This window comes from Cricetulus griseus, chromosome X (genome assembly GCF_003668045.3).
Source record: "Cricetulus griseus strain 17A/GY chromosome X, alternate assembly CriGri-PICRH-1.0, whole genome shotgun sequence".
NCBI classification, from domain to species: Eukaryota; Metazoa; Chordata; class Mammalia; order Rodentia; family Cricetidae; genus Cricetulus; species Cricetulus griseus.
The window spans coordinates 45,564,031-45,579,579 of record NC_048604.1 but is presented as its reverse complement, the minus strand read 5'-3'; the positions used below and the strand labels follow the sequence as shown (position 1 = coordinate 45,579,579).

At 41.4% G+C, this 15,549-nt stretch overlaps 1 protein-coding gene across 1 annotated transcript; it reads right to left on the bottom strand.

Annotated features, from left to right (window-relative positions):
- Positions 1–10,712: 10,712 nt before the first annotated feature.
- Positions 10,713–15,067, bottom strand: Timm8a (translocase of inner mitochondrial membrane 8A). The gene is made up of 2 exons (XM_027432990.2): positions 14,853–15,067; positions 10,713–11,730 (listed from the first exon to the last, which is right to left on the bottom strand). Exons 1-2 carry the CDS (start codon positions 14,982–14,984, stop codon positions 11,569–11,571), a joined length of 294 nt encoding a protein of 97 aa, XP_027288791.1. The 5' UTR covers positions 14,985–15,067; the 3' UTR covers positions 10,713–11,568.
- Between the last annotated feature and the right edge of the window lie 482 nt (positions 15,068–15,549).

The following is a 15,549-nucleotide window of genomic DNA, read 5'->3' as shown; positions in this document are numbered from 1 at the left end:
TACTTTTGTGCTGGCAGGCAGCTGTTTGCAATCTCACTGTAACAGATTCTTAGCCTATTTCTACCCTACAAAACCTTAAACAAGTGGTCTAGCTAAGCATCTATTTTTCTTTACACACAATAGGGTCATTTAATTTCCTGTCACAGCTTTGTTTCCTCAAGGTGCCTACAGAAACCTTTGATTAATTCTGTAAGCTACATGACCAAGAAACTCAGACTTAACTTTGGGTGTAGGGCCATAATTGCTTTTTTTGATCAGCCTGTTTTTCCACAGAATTCATGGGTGTATAATGCAGGAAACTTCCTTGTTCTTATTTTCCATCCTCACAAGTCTCACATCTAGCAAAATGGGGTGACTTCGAATCTTATTTCTGTATTTGCATCTCTCATTGGAGCAACTGGCAGAGCAACCTAAATCTTTTCCCTAACTATCTTTAACAGCCCTAACCACCTGTATCTTTAAGTCACTGGTCCAACTAAGCGTCATTGCTCTATAAAAATCATCTTGATTATGATCTGCAAGCGAGCTAGCTAGTGAGGAATGGGATTTTTCCCATGAAACAGTCACACCGTACTAGATACTATGGGGGGTTCCTTTCACATAGTAATCACTCCATGCCAAATACAGCAGGAACACAGCAGTAAGCAGGAGAAAGCACAGCAGAAGCAACGGGCATTCTGCAGACAATCTCCCCGGGGGCTTTCTCTCCAGGATGTCCCCATCATAGCTGTTATCTGGTTGGTTGTACTCCATAAGCCCCATTGCTGACTGCAGCTCCTCCGGCATGGCCACTGGCACATTGGCCACTGTACCTCATGAGTTTCTAATTTTAAAACTTTGCTTTCATTTATAGAATTAGGGTTTCTTTTGAGACAGAATTTCATCTAACCCAGGCTGGCCCCAAACTCATTATGTACCCACAGACAGCTTTGATTGTCTGATCCTCCTGCCTCTACATTCTGATAATAAAGTATGACAACTATATGTGTATCATGGATATTAGTATGTACAGAGGATAAGAATCAATCTTCCATGAACACAAAGGGACAACTGTACACCAAATTTTGAGATTGTCTTATTAATTACATAAAAAAACATGTTATATTTTCTTAGTAATAATTTTAATAATAAATGTTCTTTTGTTCTTTTTAGTCCTTTATGAAATTTTACTGTCTTAAATTGATAAGGGAAACTGAACAACGACTGTGATTTATTTCACTTATAAGAAATGAATACATAATGTCATATGGAAAAGAGCAGGCTGTTTTTTTGGCTTGTTTTTTGTTTTGTTTTGTTTTGTTTTGTTTTTTGTTTTTTCGAGACTGGGTTTCTCTGTGCTTTGGAGGCTGTCCTGGAATTAACTCTTGTAGACCAGGCTGGTCTCAAACTCACAGAGATCCACCTGCCTCTGCCTCCCGGAGTGCTGGGATTAAAGGCGTGCGCCACCACCAGGCAAGAGCAGGTTGTGCATGATGAATTTTTAGTGTTGGTCATCCTCATTGCTTCTTCTTACTACTTACATTTAGCCTGGAGAACCTACCCTCTGTATTGAAAATTTTACCTTTACCTTAAAAATCTACCAGGAGACCAGTGAGATGGTTCAGTGGGTAAAATACTTGTCACTGAAGCAGATGGTGACCTGTTTGATCCCTGCAACTCATGTAGACGTGGAAAGAGAGAAGAGAATTCAGCAAGTTGTCCTCTGATCTCCACATGTGTATAGTCGCATGCCCCACACACATACAAAATAAATAAACATTAAAACAAATTTTAATCTACCATATCTTCAAGTTTTGACCTTTCTAAGTACTTGGTAATCAAATAAATATAATCTTCCTAAAATGCACATTTAAAATACTTTGAAGGCTTGCTTTCCTATCATCTTAACAATAAAATCCAGGAAAGAGGGTATAGCTCAATGGTAGAGTACCTACCCAAAAATTTAAAAAACCCAAAATATAAAAAGTGATGTATCTCTATGGCAATTTTTATTTTTTTTTAGATATAAATGACTTTTCTCTTCGTTGTGGGAAAATGAGAATGGGAAACACCACACTCAGAACAGGCACCAGGGACTGAATGAAGAACTGAAGGAGTGTATTCCCTCTGGCAGGGACTCAGGACAGTAACCTCCAAAAACCCGAGCACATGGTCCGGTGTCTTAGACTAGGCTAATCAGCATCATTTCTGACTTCTGTCATTAGTGGGTTCAAATCAGAGCCTGCTTGACTGAGTGAGAACTTAGCCTATGGGACTGAAATGAGGAGTGGGAAATTCCAGAAGCAAGCACATTTCCAACAACGGAAAGAGGACCAGATCTTTTACAAGCAGCTGCAAATTTGAGATAAAGCCCTGTGTTTTTGCTTCCTGACTCCAGTCTTTTTTCAGTGGTCAAGAGCCATTTACATATCTTTGAACTGTTTCATCTGTTATGGATGATTGTATGTTGACTTGAATAGGTTAAGGGGTACCCTGGGAGTTTGCAAACACTATTTCTGGATGTGCCTGTTGAGATTGTTTCCAAAAGAGATAACATTAGAATCAGCAGATGGAGCCAAGAAGACTTAAGTTTATCAGAGTGAGCAGAAATTCTCAGTTTCTGAATTCTGTATTTAGTGGGAAAGTCTAATTAAAACCCACTCAAAGAAAAAGATTTCAGTTCCTATTCTGTTTTGTTTTGATTATTAAATTATTATTATTATTATTATTATTATTATTATTATTATTATTATTGTAAGGTGTGTCATTCCAGAATGTACACTTGGTAGTCAGAGGATACATTTGTGGTGTCGGTTCTCTCTTTTCACCAATGAGTAGGATCCAGGGATTGAATTTCGGTTGTCATGCCTAGAATAGCAAGTGCCATTGTCCACTAAACCTTCCCTGCTTTTCTTTTAGAGATGGGGTCTCGCTCTGTAGCCCAGGTTGACATCAAAGCCAGGCTGGCCTTGAATTCAAGATGCTCTTGCTTCAGCCTCCTGAGTGCTTAGATTTCAGGGATGTATCACCAAGCTTGGCTCCTGAGAAGGATCCATATCAGCAAGGACTTGAACAGGAGTAGGAGTTGTCTATTAGAAATGTGTGTTCAATTTCGGAGATTTCCCATATGAAGGGAAATGGACCTGCAACTAAAATACTGAGAATCACTGACTGGGGATGATAGTCAATGGGAAGAAGAACCCTAAAGTGTTGGCACCTTTGAAGAAAGGCAAATGTCCTTAAGACCTGCCTGAGGGAAGGAAAAATCAGAAAGCGCATGGAAATAGAAATTAGCCCTTAAAGGCATGGTGTGTCCTTCTACACAAAGATGGCAAGGAATAGCTGCTCGGGGAGCTGGAGAGATGGCTCATCAGTTAAGAGCACTGGCTGCTTTTCCAGAGATCCTGAGTTCAATTCCCAGCAACCACATGATGGCTCACAGCCATCTGTAATGAGATCTGGTGCCCTCTTCTGGTATGCAGGGACACATGCAGACAGAACACTGTATACATAATAAATAAATCTTTAAAAAAAAGAATAGCTGCTCAGAAGATAATTAGGCAGTGTTGATAATCTTTGCTTTGTAGCAACAATGTGTGTCTAGAAATGTTAGATTAAACTGGAACAATACTGCACTGGTAAATCAGGCCAGTCACATTATGTAGCAAGTTGTCTAAACCTTATAAAAAACAAGAACTACAAGGCTGAATCATAGCCTAACAGTTAATTGCTGAGGAGGCAAGATGCCTCAAATACAGCCTTCTAAAGACAGCATGATGCAGGTTAAACACACCTAATTCAAAATTTGAGAACCTGAAATACTCTAAAACTTTGTGTGTTGCACTGAGACCCAAACCCAGGATCCCATGCATGCTAAGAACTATTTCTTTATGTTTCTTTTTATTCTTTCTTCCTTTCTTTATCAAAATAAAATGGTAAAAGGCTAATTTTCTGGGTGTGGCAATGCTGACCTGTACTTTGAACACTTGAGCAGCTGAGGCAGGAGGATTGGGAATTCAAGATTTTCCTTGGCCAGCTTGGGTCCTATGAAATCCTGTCTCAAAAGAAAATAAAAATCAAATGACTGGTAGTTCACCTTTTTTGTTCTTGGCGTGCTTATTAATTTTATATTCAAATTTTATAAATCGTTGGAAGTTAAGTTTTAAGTATTTCTGAATTTAGGTGTTTGCATATGTTCCTTAATTTGGAGGAGGCACTAAGTAACTAGAGGGGTTACCCAGTCTGTGGAACTGAGAATAGCCAACTGTGAAACTCCATATAGCGCATTCAACTTGATTAGTTGTGCTATCTTCCTTTCTGGTTATGTTTCTTTCCATCCTCATTGGAGTATTATTCTCCAACTTATCTCTTGCTCCGTGGGTTTATTTTTTTCAGCAGTAGGGATTGAACCCAGGGCTGTCTTCAGGCAAGGCAGATGTTTTTACCTCTGAGCTATGTCCACAGCCCCTTTTAAATTCTTTTTTCTGAAACAGGGTCTTGTTACATTGCTCAGGCTGACCTTGAACATTCAACCTTCCTGCTTCAGCCTCCACTCCTTTTCTATGCTGCCCACCATTCTCCCTCACTCCAAATTTATCTCTCATAGCTTCTTTCTATTCCTGGTATTCCCCAACTTCTACCGTAAGCCTTCCCCGCAGTCTTCCTCCCAACTAGTGAAATAGCCTTATTATTTTCTTTTTCTCCAACCCAATCTATGTACAGCCGCTAAAGTGACCTTTCTAAATGGATATGTAAGGGTAGTTGGGGGCTTTCATGTACTTCAAGTAATTCTATATACTTCTTGAAATTTTTAAAGCATGCATGGATCCAGGCGTGGTGGCACACATCCATGATCCCAGCACTTGAGAGATGGAGGCAAGAGGATCCAGAATTCAAGATCAGTGTAGGGCTTCTGATCAGAGCAAGTTTCTGATCAGTCTGGAACTACATGACACCTTGTGGAAAAAATCTATACATCCAAAACAGCCAAAACAAACAAACAAAAGGAATGAATTACCTCTGTTATTAATGGTTTCTCATGTCCTAGTGGATGGTCTCATATGATCAGCACAAATTGGAATAAAGGGATTAATGATAATAATGAAAAGAGAGGTCATGAAATTGGAAGGGGGGTTGGAGAGATGACTCAGAGGTTAAGAGCTCTTTCAGAGGTCCCGAGTTCAATTCCCAGCAACCATTTATATGGTGGCTCACAACCATCTGAAATGAAATCTGGTGCCCTCTTCTGGCCTGCAGGCAGAACACTATACTAAATAAATGAAATTGGATTTTTTGGTTTTGAGGGTTTTTTTGTAGTTTTGTTTTTCGTTTTGGTTTTTCAAGACAGGGTTTCTCTGTATTGTTTTGGAGGCTGTCCTGGAACTAACTCTGTAGACCAGGCTGGCCTTGAATTCACAGAGATCCACCTGCCCCTGCCTCCCGAGTGCTGAGATTAAAGCATGTGCCATCAACGCCTGGCTATAAATGAAATGGGAAGGGGACTTGAGGGCAGTGGGGAATTGATAAAATAAAAATACATTGTATACATGTATGATATTTTTAATATTAAAATGATTCAAAAAGCAAATATTGTTATTTCACTGTCTAAACTTTTCCAATATATTTCCATTGGTTGTAGGAAAAACTTCTAAATGTATTCATTTATGTGTATGGATACTTTGCCTGCATGTATGTTTGTGCACCACATGTATACCTGGTGACCACCAAGGGTGTCAGATCTTGAACTGGAATTATGGCTGGTTGTGAGCCATCATGTGGGTGCTGGCGATTGAACTCAGGTTCTCTGTAAGATTAACAAGTGGTCTTAAACACTGAGAAAACTCTCCAGCATCTCAAGATAGATTCACTTTTTAAAGGTTTATCTTGGCTCACAGTTCCAGGAGATATACTCCATCACTGCAGAAAACGCAGGAAAGAGCTGGTCACATTGCATCCACAATCAGGAAGCAGAGATCAGTGACTCCAAACTCAAAATTCTTAACATAATACATTTCATTGGCTCTGGTACTTCGTCAATTAATTAGTTATTGAAGTGACTGTTAAAGGGGTAGGGCCTGGAAAGATGTTTCTGTGGATAAAAGGCTTCCTGCTCTTCCAGAGGACCTGAGTTCAGTTCTCAGCATCCACATCAAGGGGACTGTGACTTCAGCTCCAGAGACTTAGATACCCTCCTCTGACCTCTATAGGCACACAGCCACATGTGGCATGCAGATACACAAACACATACACACAAATAAAAATAGAAAATAAAATTGTTCTAAAAAAATAAGACGTGCCCTCGTATAGCCTCACCCTCACTATGTAACAAAGGATGAATTTGTACTTCTCATTCTTCTTCCACTACTGAATGTTGAGACTGGAGACACATGCTGCCACACCAGGCTTTAAAGTGACTTCTTGTTCTTCTCTTTTTCTCTCAGGCAATTACTTTGCCAACATTATCAAGATGCTCAGTTCTGGGAAAATGCTACAATGGACTTTCAATCAAATATGTTCTTGAGCCAGTGAGATAGCTGAGCTTATTGCCAAATTTGATGACCTGAGTTCAATCCCTGGGACCTACATGGTGGAAGAAGAGAAATGAATTTTGTGTCCTCTGATCACACACACACACACACACACACACACACACACACACACACACACACACACACACACACACACACACACCTTGGACTAATGATGTAGCCCAGCTGTTAGAATGCTTGTCTAGCAAACAGAAAGTGCTGGGTTTCATCTCCAGCATCATATGAGTCAGCTTTCAATTGTGAGTTTTAAAAATTATTAATAGTAGTGGGGGTGATAGAAGTAGTAGGTGTGCGTGCGTGCGTGCGTAAAATTCTGAGGACAACTTTTGGGAATCTGTTCTCTCCTTCCACCATGTAGGTCCTGGGGATCAAATTCAGGTTGTTAGGATTGGTGGCAAGCAATTTTACCTGCTGAGACATCTCACCAGACCTTACTTGGGGTTCAGAACCTTGGTTTGCCATATCCTATTGTCCCTTCTATAAATTTCTGTACAGCAAAGACTGCCACGATTATGCTGCATAGGCTTTACATTTGTCATGCAATCTTTGTAACCATTTAAATGAACTGTCCAAACCATGGCTTCGATATGTTCAGTATGTCTTAGTCCTTCCTAACTCAAGCAATAGCAACCTGTGGTCTTAGAAATTTTATTATCCAAGGATTCCTTTACATATTTTTAGCTTCATATCTTCTATGCCTTTGGAGATGTTCCTTTTAGTCCATACCTGTTACATTTTGTTAAAGTTTTAGTCCATACCTGTTGCATTGTGATAATATAGTAATATGGGGTTTGTTTTGGTTTGGTTTTTGAGAGAGGGTTTCTCTGCATAGCCTTGGCTGTCCTGGAACTGGCTTTGTAGACCAGGTTGGTCTCAAACTCACAAAGCTCAGTTTGCATCTGCCTCCCGAGTGCTGGGATTAAAGGGTGATAACATAGCAATTTTTTTTACTCTAATAAAATGACCCTAGCAGGCTAACTCTGTAAAAAATGTGATGAATTTAACGACTTTGAAATCTGAGTGTTCAAACAGAACATTGGCTGTGGCCAGGGCTCCCCTTGAAACTCTTGTCACTTCATGGCAGGTAGCAAAAGTAGCAGCATGGGTGTGAAGAGAATGCAATGCCAAATCAGAACAGCAATCCTAGTAATTCCCTCTCTGAAGAACTCAGTGGCCTGTGAAAGGAGCCTTACCCTACCCAAGGTCGCTTCACTTATGATTCAATGACCTCCCCTCGGGTCCTACCTCTATTTTTTGTGAGTGTTTTGTCTATTATGTATTATGTTTATGCACCACATGAATGCCTGGTGACACAAAGGCCAGAGGAGGAGTTGGATACCCTGGAACTTGAGTTACAACCAGTTGTAAGCCACCATATGGATGCTGAAAACTGAACCCAGGACTCTTCAACAGTAGCAAAAGCTCTTAACCACTAAGCCATCCCTCCAGCTTTAAGTTCCCATCTCTAAATTGCTCTTCCATTGTCACCACACTGGGCTAGGCCAAGTTTTCAGTACAGAAACCCACAGGGAATACATGCATAAATATTTAAACCATATACTTGAGATAAGTGAATCTGAGCAATACCCACATGCTTACATAGATGAAAGATGTAGAATACATCTATTAAGTGCCTGAAGGAAGTTTTAAGAGAGCTGTACCAGTGGACAATCTTTGGAATAGTTGCTCCCTAGTTCAAGATTTTCTCAGTATTCTATCAGCGAAAAGTTTGGTATTGTGAGGTTTTACTGTTTTGTCTAAAGAAAGGGCCATCAATTGTTTGCTTTATTTCTGGTAAACAGTTTACATGGGTTGGTTTGTTACATTTTAGACTTCAAACTCCTTATAAAGATGCTTGTCCTTATTTTGAAGTCCTTGTTCCCCTATGATTGCTAATATTGGTTCATTGACTCAGCAGTGGGGATTTGAGAGGCAGGGTGCTTGGTAAGTCTTTAGGGCCTCTAAGACAATGTCTTAGACTGCAGTCAATACATGGGCAGACAGGGCACCAACAGAGCTTCCAGGGAAGTAGTACCTTCCACATCAGAGCAGCTTGGCCTTTCTTATTACATATTAGGCTTCTAAGACTTCCTTTCAGATTTTCCTGTTACGTTTACTAAGTCAGTCATTTCATTTCACAGTTGAGTCTGGAGTTTTCTAATGTAAACATATTTGAAATCAAGGTTTGGGACTTCAGGACTGACAGTACTCTTTTAATCAAGGGGTGAAAACACATTCCGGAGATTGCCAAAACCCCAGTGGTTGCTCATACTTAATGGAAGTAGGGGCATGTTATACTTTTTCTTCTCAATTGCCTGGTATCTAGTGGTGACAACAATGGAGCCAAAGCATAACATATGAACCTGACACAACCCTCCTCATTATATTAGCTAATTATATGATAACATTGTAAAATAAAAACATTTACCTTCATGCATGCATACAATGAGAATATGTTACTGAATGAGAAATCAGAAGGAATAATTGTAGAGTAATAAATATTTTGAGAATGAAGAGTAATTCCAGACTTAGTGGTACACAGCTTTAATTCCAGCACTTGAGAGGCAGAGGCAGGATGATCTCTTTGAGTTTAAGGTCAGTCTAGTCTATCTAGTGAGCTCCAGGACAGCCAAGACAAACTCTCTCAAAAAACAAATTGGGAAAAAAGGAACACTCTGTGCCACTTGTTTTACATTGATACATATAAAAAATGTGTCAGATACCTACCCTAAGTGCCTTAACTCTGCTTAATGTGAAAAGGGCATTACTGTTATTAGTCCTACTTATTACACTACTATATGACATCACATATCTGCTAAAAAAATTACTCAAATGCCTTTCCATTGTGTCAAGTAAAAGTTGAAAGGTCTTACACTGTCCTACCTTTGTCATCTGTCTCATCCTACAGGACTTTTAATTTTACGTCATGGCATTTAGCTTCTGCCCTAAGACACTTTGGGCTGTTATCTCTCTCTCTGCCAAACAATTCTCCTTGATACTCACTCATTTGGTCACTTGGTTCTTTCAGGTCTCAACTACTTGTTAGGAAATAGCAAAGCAGCCAGACGGTGGTGGCACCTGTCTTTAATCCTAGCACTTGAGAGGCAGAGGCAGGTGGATCTCTGTGAGTTCGAGGCCAGCCTGGTCTACAGAGCTAGTTCCAGGACAGGCTCCAAAGCCACAGAGAAACCAAAAAGAAAAAAAAAAGAAAATAGCAAAACTCCACAAACATTTCCTAATACCATTATTGTGCTGTTTCTTTTTTTCAAATTTTTATGTGCATGAAAACCTACTTGCAGGTATGTTTGTGTACCATGCATGCCTAGTGTCTGTAGAGAGTCAGAAGATGGCCTTGGATCCTCTGGAACTAGAGTCAGGTTGGTTGTGAGCCATCATATGGGTAAGGAGAATTGAGCCCAGTCCTCTGCAAGAGCAACAAGTGCTCTCTAAACCACTGAGCCATCTCTTCAGTTCCTTGCAGCTTCTTAATGGAACTTACTACACTGAAGTCCTTATACCCTTCTTACTAGAACTTTCTTATAAGAACTAATCTCTTCGGCCTTAGGGCTGGTTCTGTTGAATCCCTCTTACCAAACCCTGAGTCTGACTTAGAAAAGGCACTTTATAGTTTGTTGACTTATATCTTCATCACAATTGGCAAAAAATTCCTTATAGTGCCTATGAGGAAATGCTAGAAGTATGCATTTGCCCAGATTCAAGGATTTGTAGTAAGCAGCTTTCCTTTAGGTCTACACTCCAGTCTATGAAGATTTAAAAACAAGAGGGACTTCAATATAAGCTCTTCTATTAGGAACCTACCTGTTAGCACTGATTTCTTTCCCTTCTCAGCTCATCTGAAAAGTCTCACAAAGGGCTGGAGAGAAGGCTTAGAGGTTAAGGGTGCTCTGGCTGCTCTTCCAAAGGTCCTGAGTTCAATTCCCATCAACCACATGGCGGCTCAGAACCATCTGTTATGACATCTGGTGCCCTATTCTGGCATGCAGACATACATGGGGGCAGGATGTTGTATTCATAATAAACACATAAATAAATCTTTAAAATTAATTCTCACAAAAAATTCAGGGACCTCTAGAAGAGACTAACCACATTTGTCTTGGAATGCGCCCACATGAAATCTGAGTTGCAGATAAAAACCCAAAATAGAAAAAGCCTTTCCATCACAAGTTATCTCGCAGAGCTTTTATTTCAGTGACCGAAAGAATGCAGTTAATGGAATTTATGACTAATATCAGGCATGCACCTCTACCTGAAACTGTTGTTCTTGACTGGCCTAAATTGTTATACTTCTTTAGGCACATGTGTGAATGTTTTGTAGCCTGATAGACAGAGTAAGTTAACTTCTTCCCATGGCAGTCTGGTAGTAAGAATTATGCTCATGAGCTAGATTCCTTTATAACTAACTAAAGCCCTCTGGATTCTCAGGCTGCCCATTGTACCTTGAGACCGTGTTTTTAATTCAAGATTTAAGTAAATCACAGTATAGGGAAGACAAACTGGATTGTATAACACCCATAGAATGTTTTTCAGCTCTGATAGTCAAACTTGAAAGATAAGAAAGCTCACGGTTAAACAGTGCCAGGTTAGCCAGGTTATTTCCCTACTGCTACTTTTTCTGACACAAAGATCTCCCTAGAAAACCAGAAACGAATTCCATACAAAGAGATTTACCCTATGTGGTCCCACTATCAAATTATAAAAAGCACTTCCACTATCAAAATTATATAAAGGAGTTAAGGGACCTTGAGAAAACATAGTCCCATATACAGTAATATGCATCTCATAATTTCATTTATCTGTCAATTATTTTCACATGATTAGTTTTAAAAACACAACCAAATACACATGACTCTCAACTCCCATACATAAAAACTGGTCTTTGTTCATTCTCAGATAACAAGATGTCCCAAGATGATAAAGAAAATTGGGAGCCAATCCCCCCCCCCACATAGCCATTTCTTCAACCATCCCATCAACAGCTCTTCATTGCTTGAACTATTTTTCCAAAGAGGTAATGCTGAGATCAGTCAGAAAGACTTTCTGAGAAGACTGGTTTGGACTTCTGGGTCTGTTCCAGTCGATTTAAGATGAATTGGCTTGTATCAATGAAGCGCTCAACACAGTTCACAAAACAGGCCTCAGCCCGACTGTCCAACTTTGGCCCAGGCTTATCCATGCATTTCTCCTGTTCAGAATAAGACACAGAATCACAAAGGGAACTTACAAACAAAAACCTTTAGCTTATAGAAATAATTTCACCTAAATCATCTGATTTGCTAATACATTTGGACCCCCGTATTTTCTCTTACCTGTGACACCTAGATTTAAAATTGTACAGTAGTCGTGTATCTATATATGTGTAATATAACTAGAAAGAAGACTGTGAGGAAAGAGATTGTAAAGGAGGCAAAAACTATTCATTAGAACAAATATGCCAAGAAGCCCATGACTTTATAAGCTAACCTAAAAAAATTAATATAAAAATTTTCACATTTGATATCTTACCAATTGTCAAGCAACTGGACACAGGCTTACATTATATTTTGCAATAGCCAATGGAAAACGCCATTAGAAATCCTCATTTTTACCAGTGGAAACTCTTACAGAGTTTGCTCAAAGTCAAGGTGCCAGACAATGACACACCTTGGATATAACAGAGTGAGAAAGAGGCCAAAGTACAAGTGAAATAACCCTTTTCAGGCAGTGGTGGTGGTGGCACACACCTTATCTCAGTTCCCAGAGGCAGAGGGAACTCTGAGTTTGAGGCCAGCCAGGGCTACACAGAGAAACCCTGAATGGTAAACAAAAACAACAAAAACTAGCTAGGTACCCTAAAACCAATCAACAAAAAAGTCTATGAACCAACATTATTCTTTTGTTGTTGTTTTTGGATTTTTTGAGACAGGGTTTCTCTGTAGACCAGGCTGGTCTTGAACTCACAGAAATCCACCTGCCTCTGCTTCCCAAGTGCTGGGATTAAAGGCGTCCACCACCACCACCACCACCACCCACCACCAACCACCACCACCACCACCACCACCACCACCACCACCACCCTGAACCAACATTCTTTAACCCTGTTTATTTAAGATAGAGTGGTTTGTCTTTTGAGACAGGGTCTCAATAAACCCAGATGGCTAAAACTATGTAGGTCAAGCTGGATGGGAACATGTGATCCTTTTGTCTTTGTTTCCAAATTCCAGGATTGTACCATCCTACGCAACATCCATCAAAATCTTTTTTTGTTGTTGTTTTCTCCGAGACATGGTTTCTCTGGAGCTATGGAAGCTGTTCCTGGAACTCAGAGATCCCGCCTGCCTCTGCCTGGGATTAAATGTGTGCACCACCACTGCCCGGCCTCCATCAAAGGTTCTTGAATTCCCTCAGGAGTAGTGAAAAACTAGTTTTGTAAAGGCCCCATAGTTTACAAATTTAAAAAAAATGGGCAATTTCATACATATATATGAAATACAGGAATAATTTGTTCTTATTCGCCAGTACCCGCTTACCTCCTCTACTTCCCAACTACTCCCAACAACTCCTCTTCCTGTGTGCCCTTTATGATCCACTGAGTTCTGGGTTGCTTGCATGAGTATATAAGGTTCTTCTACTGGAGCATGAGAAACTTCAGTGGCTCACTGAGGAAAAATAAGTCTCCGTCTCCCAGCTCATTATTATTATTATTATTATTATTATTATTATTATTATTTATTTATTTATTTATTTATTTATTTGGTTTTTCAAGACATGGTTTCCCTGTGTAGCTTTGTAGACCAGGCTGGCCTTGAACTCACATGGATCTGCCTGCTTCTGCCTCAGGAGTGCTGGGATCAAAGGCTTGCCCCACCCACTGCCTGGCTACCTCTTTAAGGTAGTCATTAACCACACTATTTCCCACCCAAACATAATGAATCGGAGACTTTTTTAAAATAGGAAAAGAAGCCAGGCACAGTGGTGCACCCCTTTAATCCCAGCACTCTGGTTGACGCAGGTGGATCTGTATGACCTGGAGAGCCTGGTCTATAAAGCAAGTTCCAGGACAGCCAAGGCTGTAACATATATAACCCTTGTCTCAAAAACACACAAAACAAAAAGGGAGGGAGAGGATGGAGGAAGGATGGAGAATCAGTCCTATCTCAGTGGTAAACACATTTAATTCCACCAATCAGGAGGCAGAGACAAGATCCCTATAAATTCCAGGCCACTCAGGAGTGAATAGCAAATCTCAAAAGAAACAATTTTAAAAAAATCAAAAAATGCTGAAGGAGGCATGAAGACCATTTTCAAGGTCATCTTTGGCTATTCTCAGCTATCCATTCAGTATGAAGCTAGCTTGGAATACAGGAAAACTTGTCTCAAAAAAAAAGGTCTACAAAGAATTGAAGCCCTCATACATTCAGTATGAGGCTAGCTTGGAATACAGGAAAACTTGTCTCAAAAAAAAAAAAAAGGTCTACAAAGAATTGAAGCCCTCTGATTCAAGGCAAACCAGAATTCAGCATTTGTAAAGAGCACAGTTCAGCAATACATAAGTTTACAGGAAAAGGACCAAGTAAATCGATGTCTGTATTATAGTTAGTTGCTTTAAGAATAATTTTCATTCATGATTCTCTGCTTAATACACAAGACTTAGAGTCTCTCTAATTCCACCGAATAATGGCCTCTAAATTCTTGAAGTTTTTATGTCACAGGAGGGCAGTGTGCTTGTCCTTGGCAACCAGAACACTTTGATCTCAGCTACAAACAAATGCCTTCTGCCCCTCTGCCAAAGTTCCCTCGTCGAGCCGACTCAATTTCTCAACCTTCAGACCTTATTGTCTTGGTATTACACAACTCACCGTGAAGACAAATAAATGTGTATGTTGGGAGATATTATACCACCTTTATACTTAATGAGCTAGAGCCGCTACTCTTTTCCTCAGGAGGGGGTATAACTGGGTAATCTAGGTAAATCCCCAGGAGTCCAGAAAGAACAATCACGGACTCTCTGGGATTCGGGCTCCCTAAAATTCCAGGACTGGGGCTTCTGATCGGTCTTAGTGCCCAGCACTGCAGTCTCAACCTCAGGTGACTCCCAGTGCTGGGTGGGACAGCCGTGGAAGCCGGTGACTCCCAGCCCTCTGCACCTATGGTATCCCAGAGAAGCAGTCACCCTGGTCCCTTCCGACTCGGCCTAAGGAATCTGAGAACCCATAGTGCAGTCAAAACCACCCACTCTGGAGTTCCCGACATCCTAGCAAGTCCCGCGAGGGTAAGGACACAGGGAGAGTAAGCACAGCGTCCAAATCCAAGCCCAGGGATCCTCACCCAGCAAAGTTCCGTCATCTGGTGCACCAGCTGCTGAAAGCGCTGCTTCTGCGTCTCCACCTCGATGAAATGCTGCAACTGCGGGTCTACAGCGCCCAAACCCGCGCCCGAGGAGGACGAGGAGGAATCCATCCCTGCGCGACCACGCGGGCCGAAGCGAGCGCAGAAACAACTCGCCGACCTTCACGTGTCTGGGTGACGGAACCGGAACCACAACCTCCCCCCCCCGCCCGCCGCGCCGCCCCGCCCCGCCCCGCCCCACCTGGGGGACCGCCCTGTGAGCTCACTGCGTCGGCGCAAAGCCGGCTCCGCTCTGGCTCCCCCAGCTCCCCGCAGGCGACCGTGCTCTGTCGCCTCTGATGGCTGGACCCGTTCTTCTCCGCGCCCCAGCGGTAGCGCCTAGCCGTGGCCTGGAGCGCCGCGGCGCCGTGGGAGCGCTGATCCAAACAGAAAAGAATGGTGTGTAAAGGAAAAAAGGAAGCTACTTCACACCACGTGGTCCAGTGAAGGGCCGGTCTTACAACTCCGCCCTGCCCACTTCCAAATTGGCCCGCGCTTTCTCAGACTTGGCTCCCCCCCCCCCGCCCCAGCCAGAACTCTTCTGCAAATTAACTGGCTACCCTGGGTGGGCGCCTGGGTCCAGTTTTTTGATGGGGTTTTCCTCTTGATGGAGGGAAATGAGGCTCTGGCTAAGTTT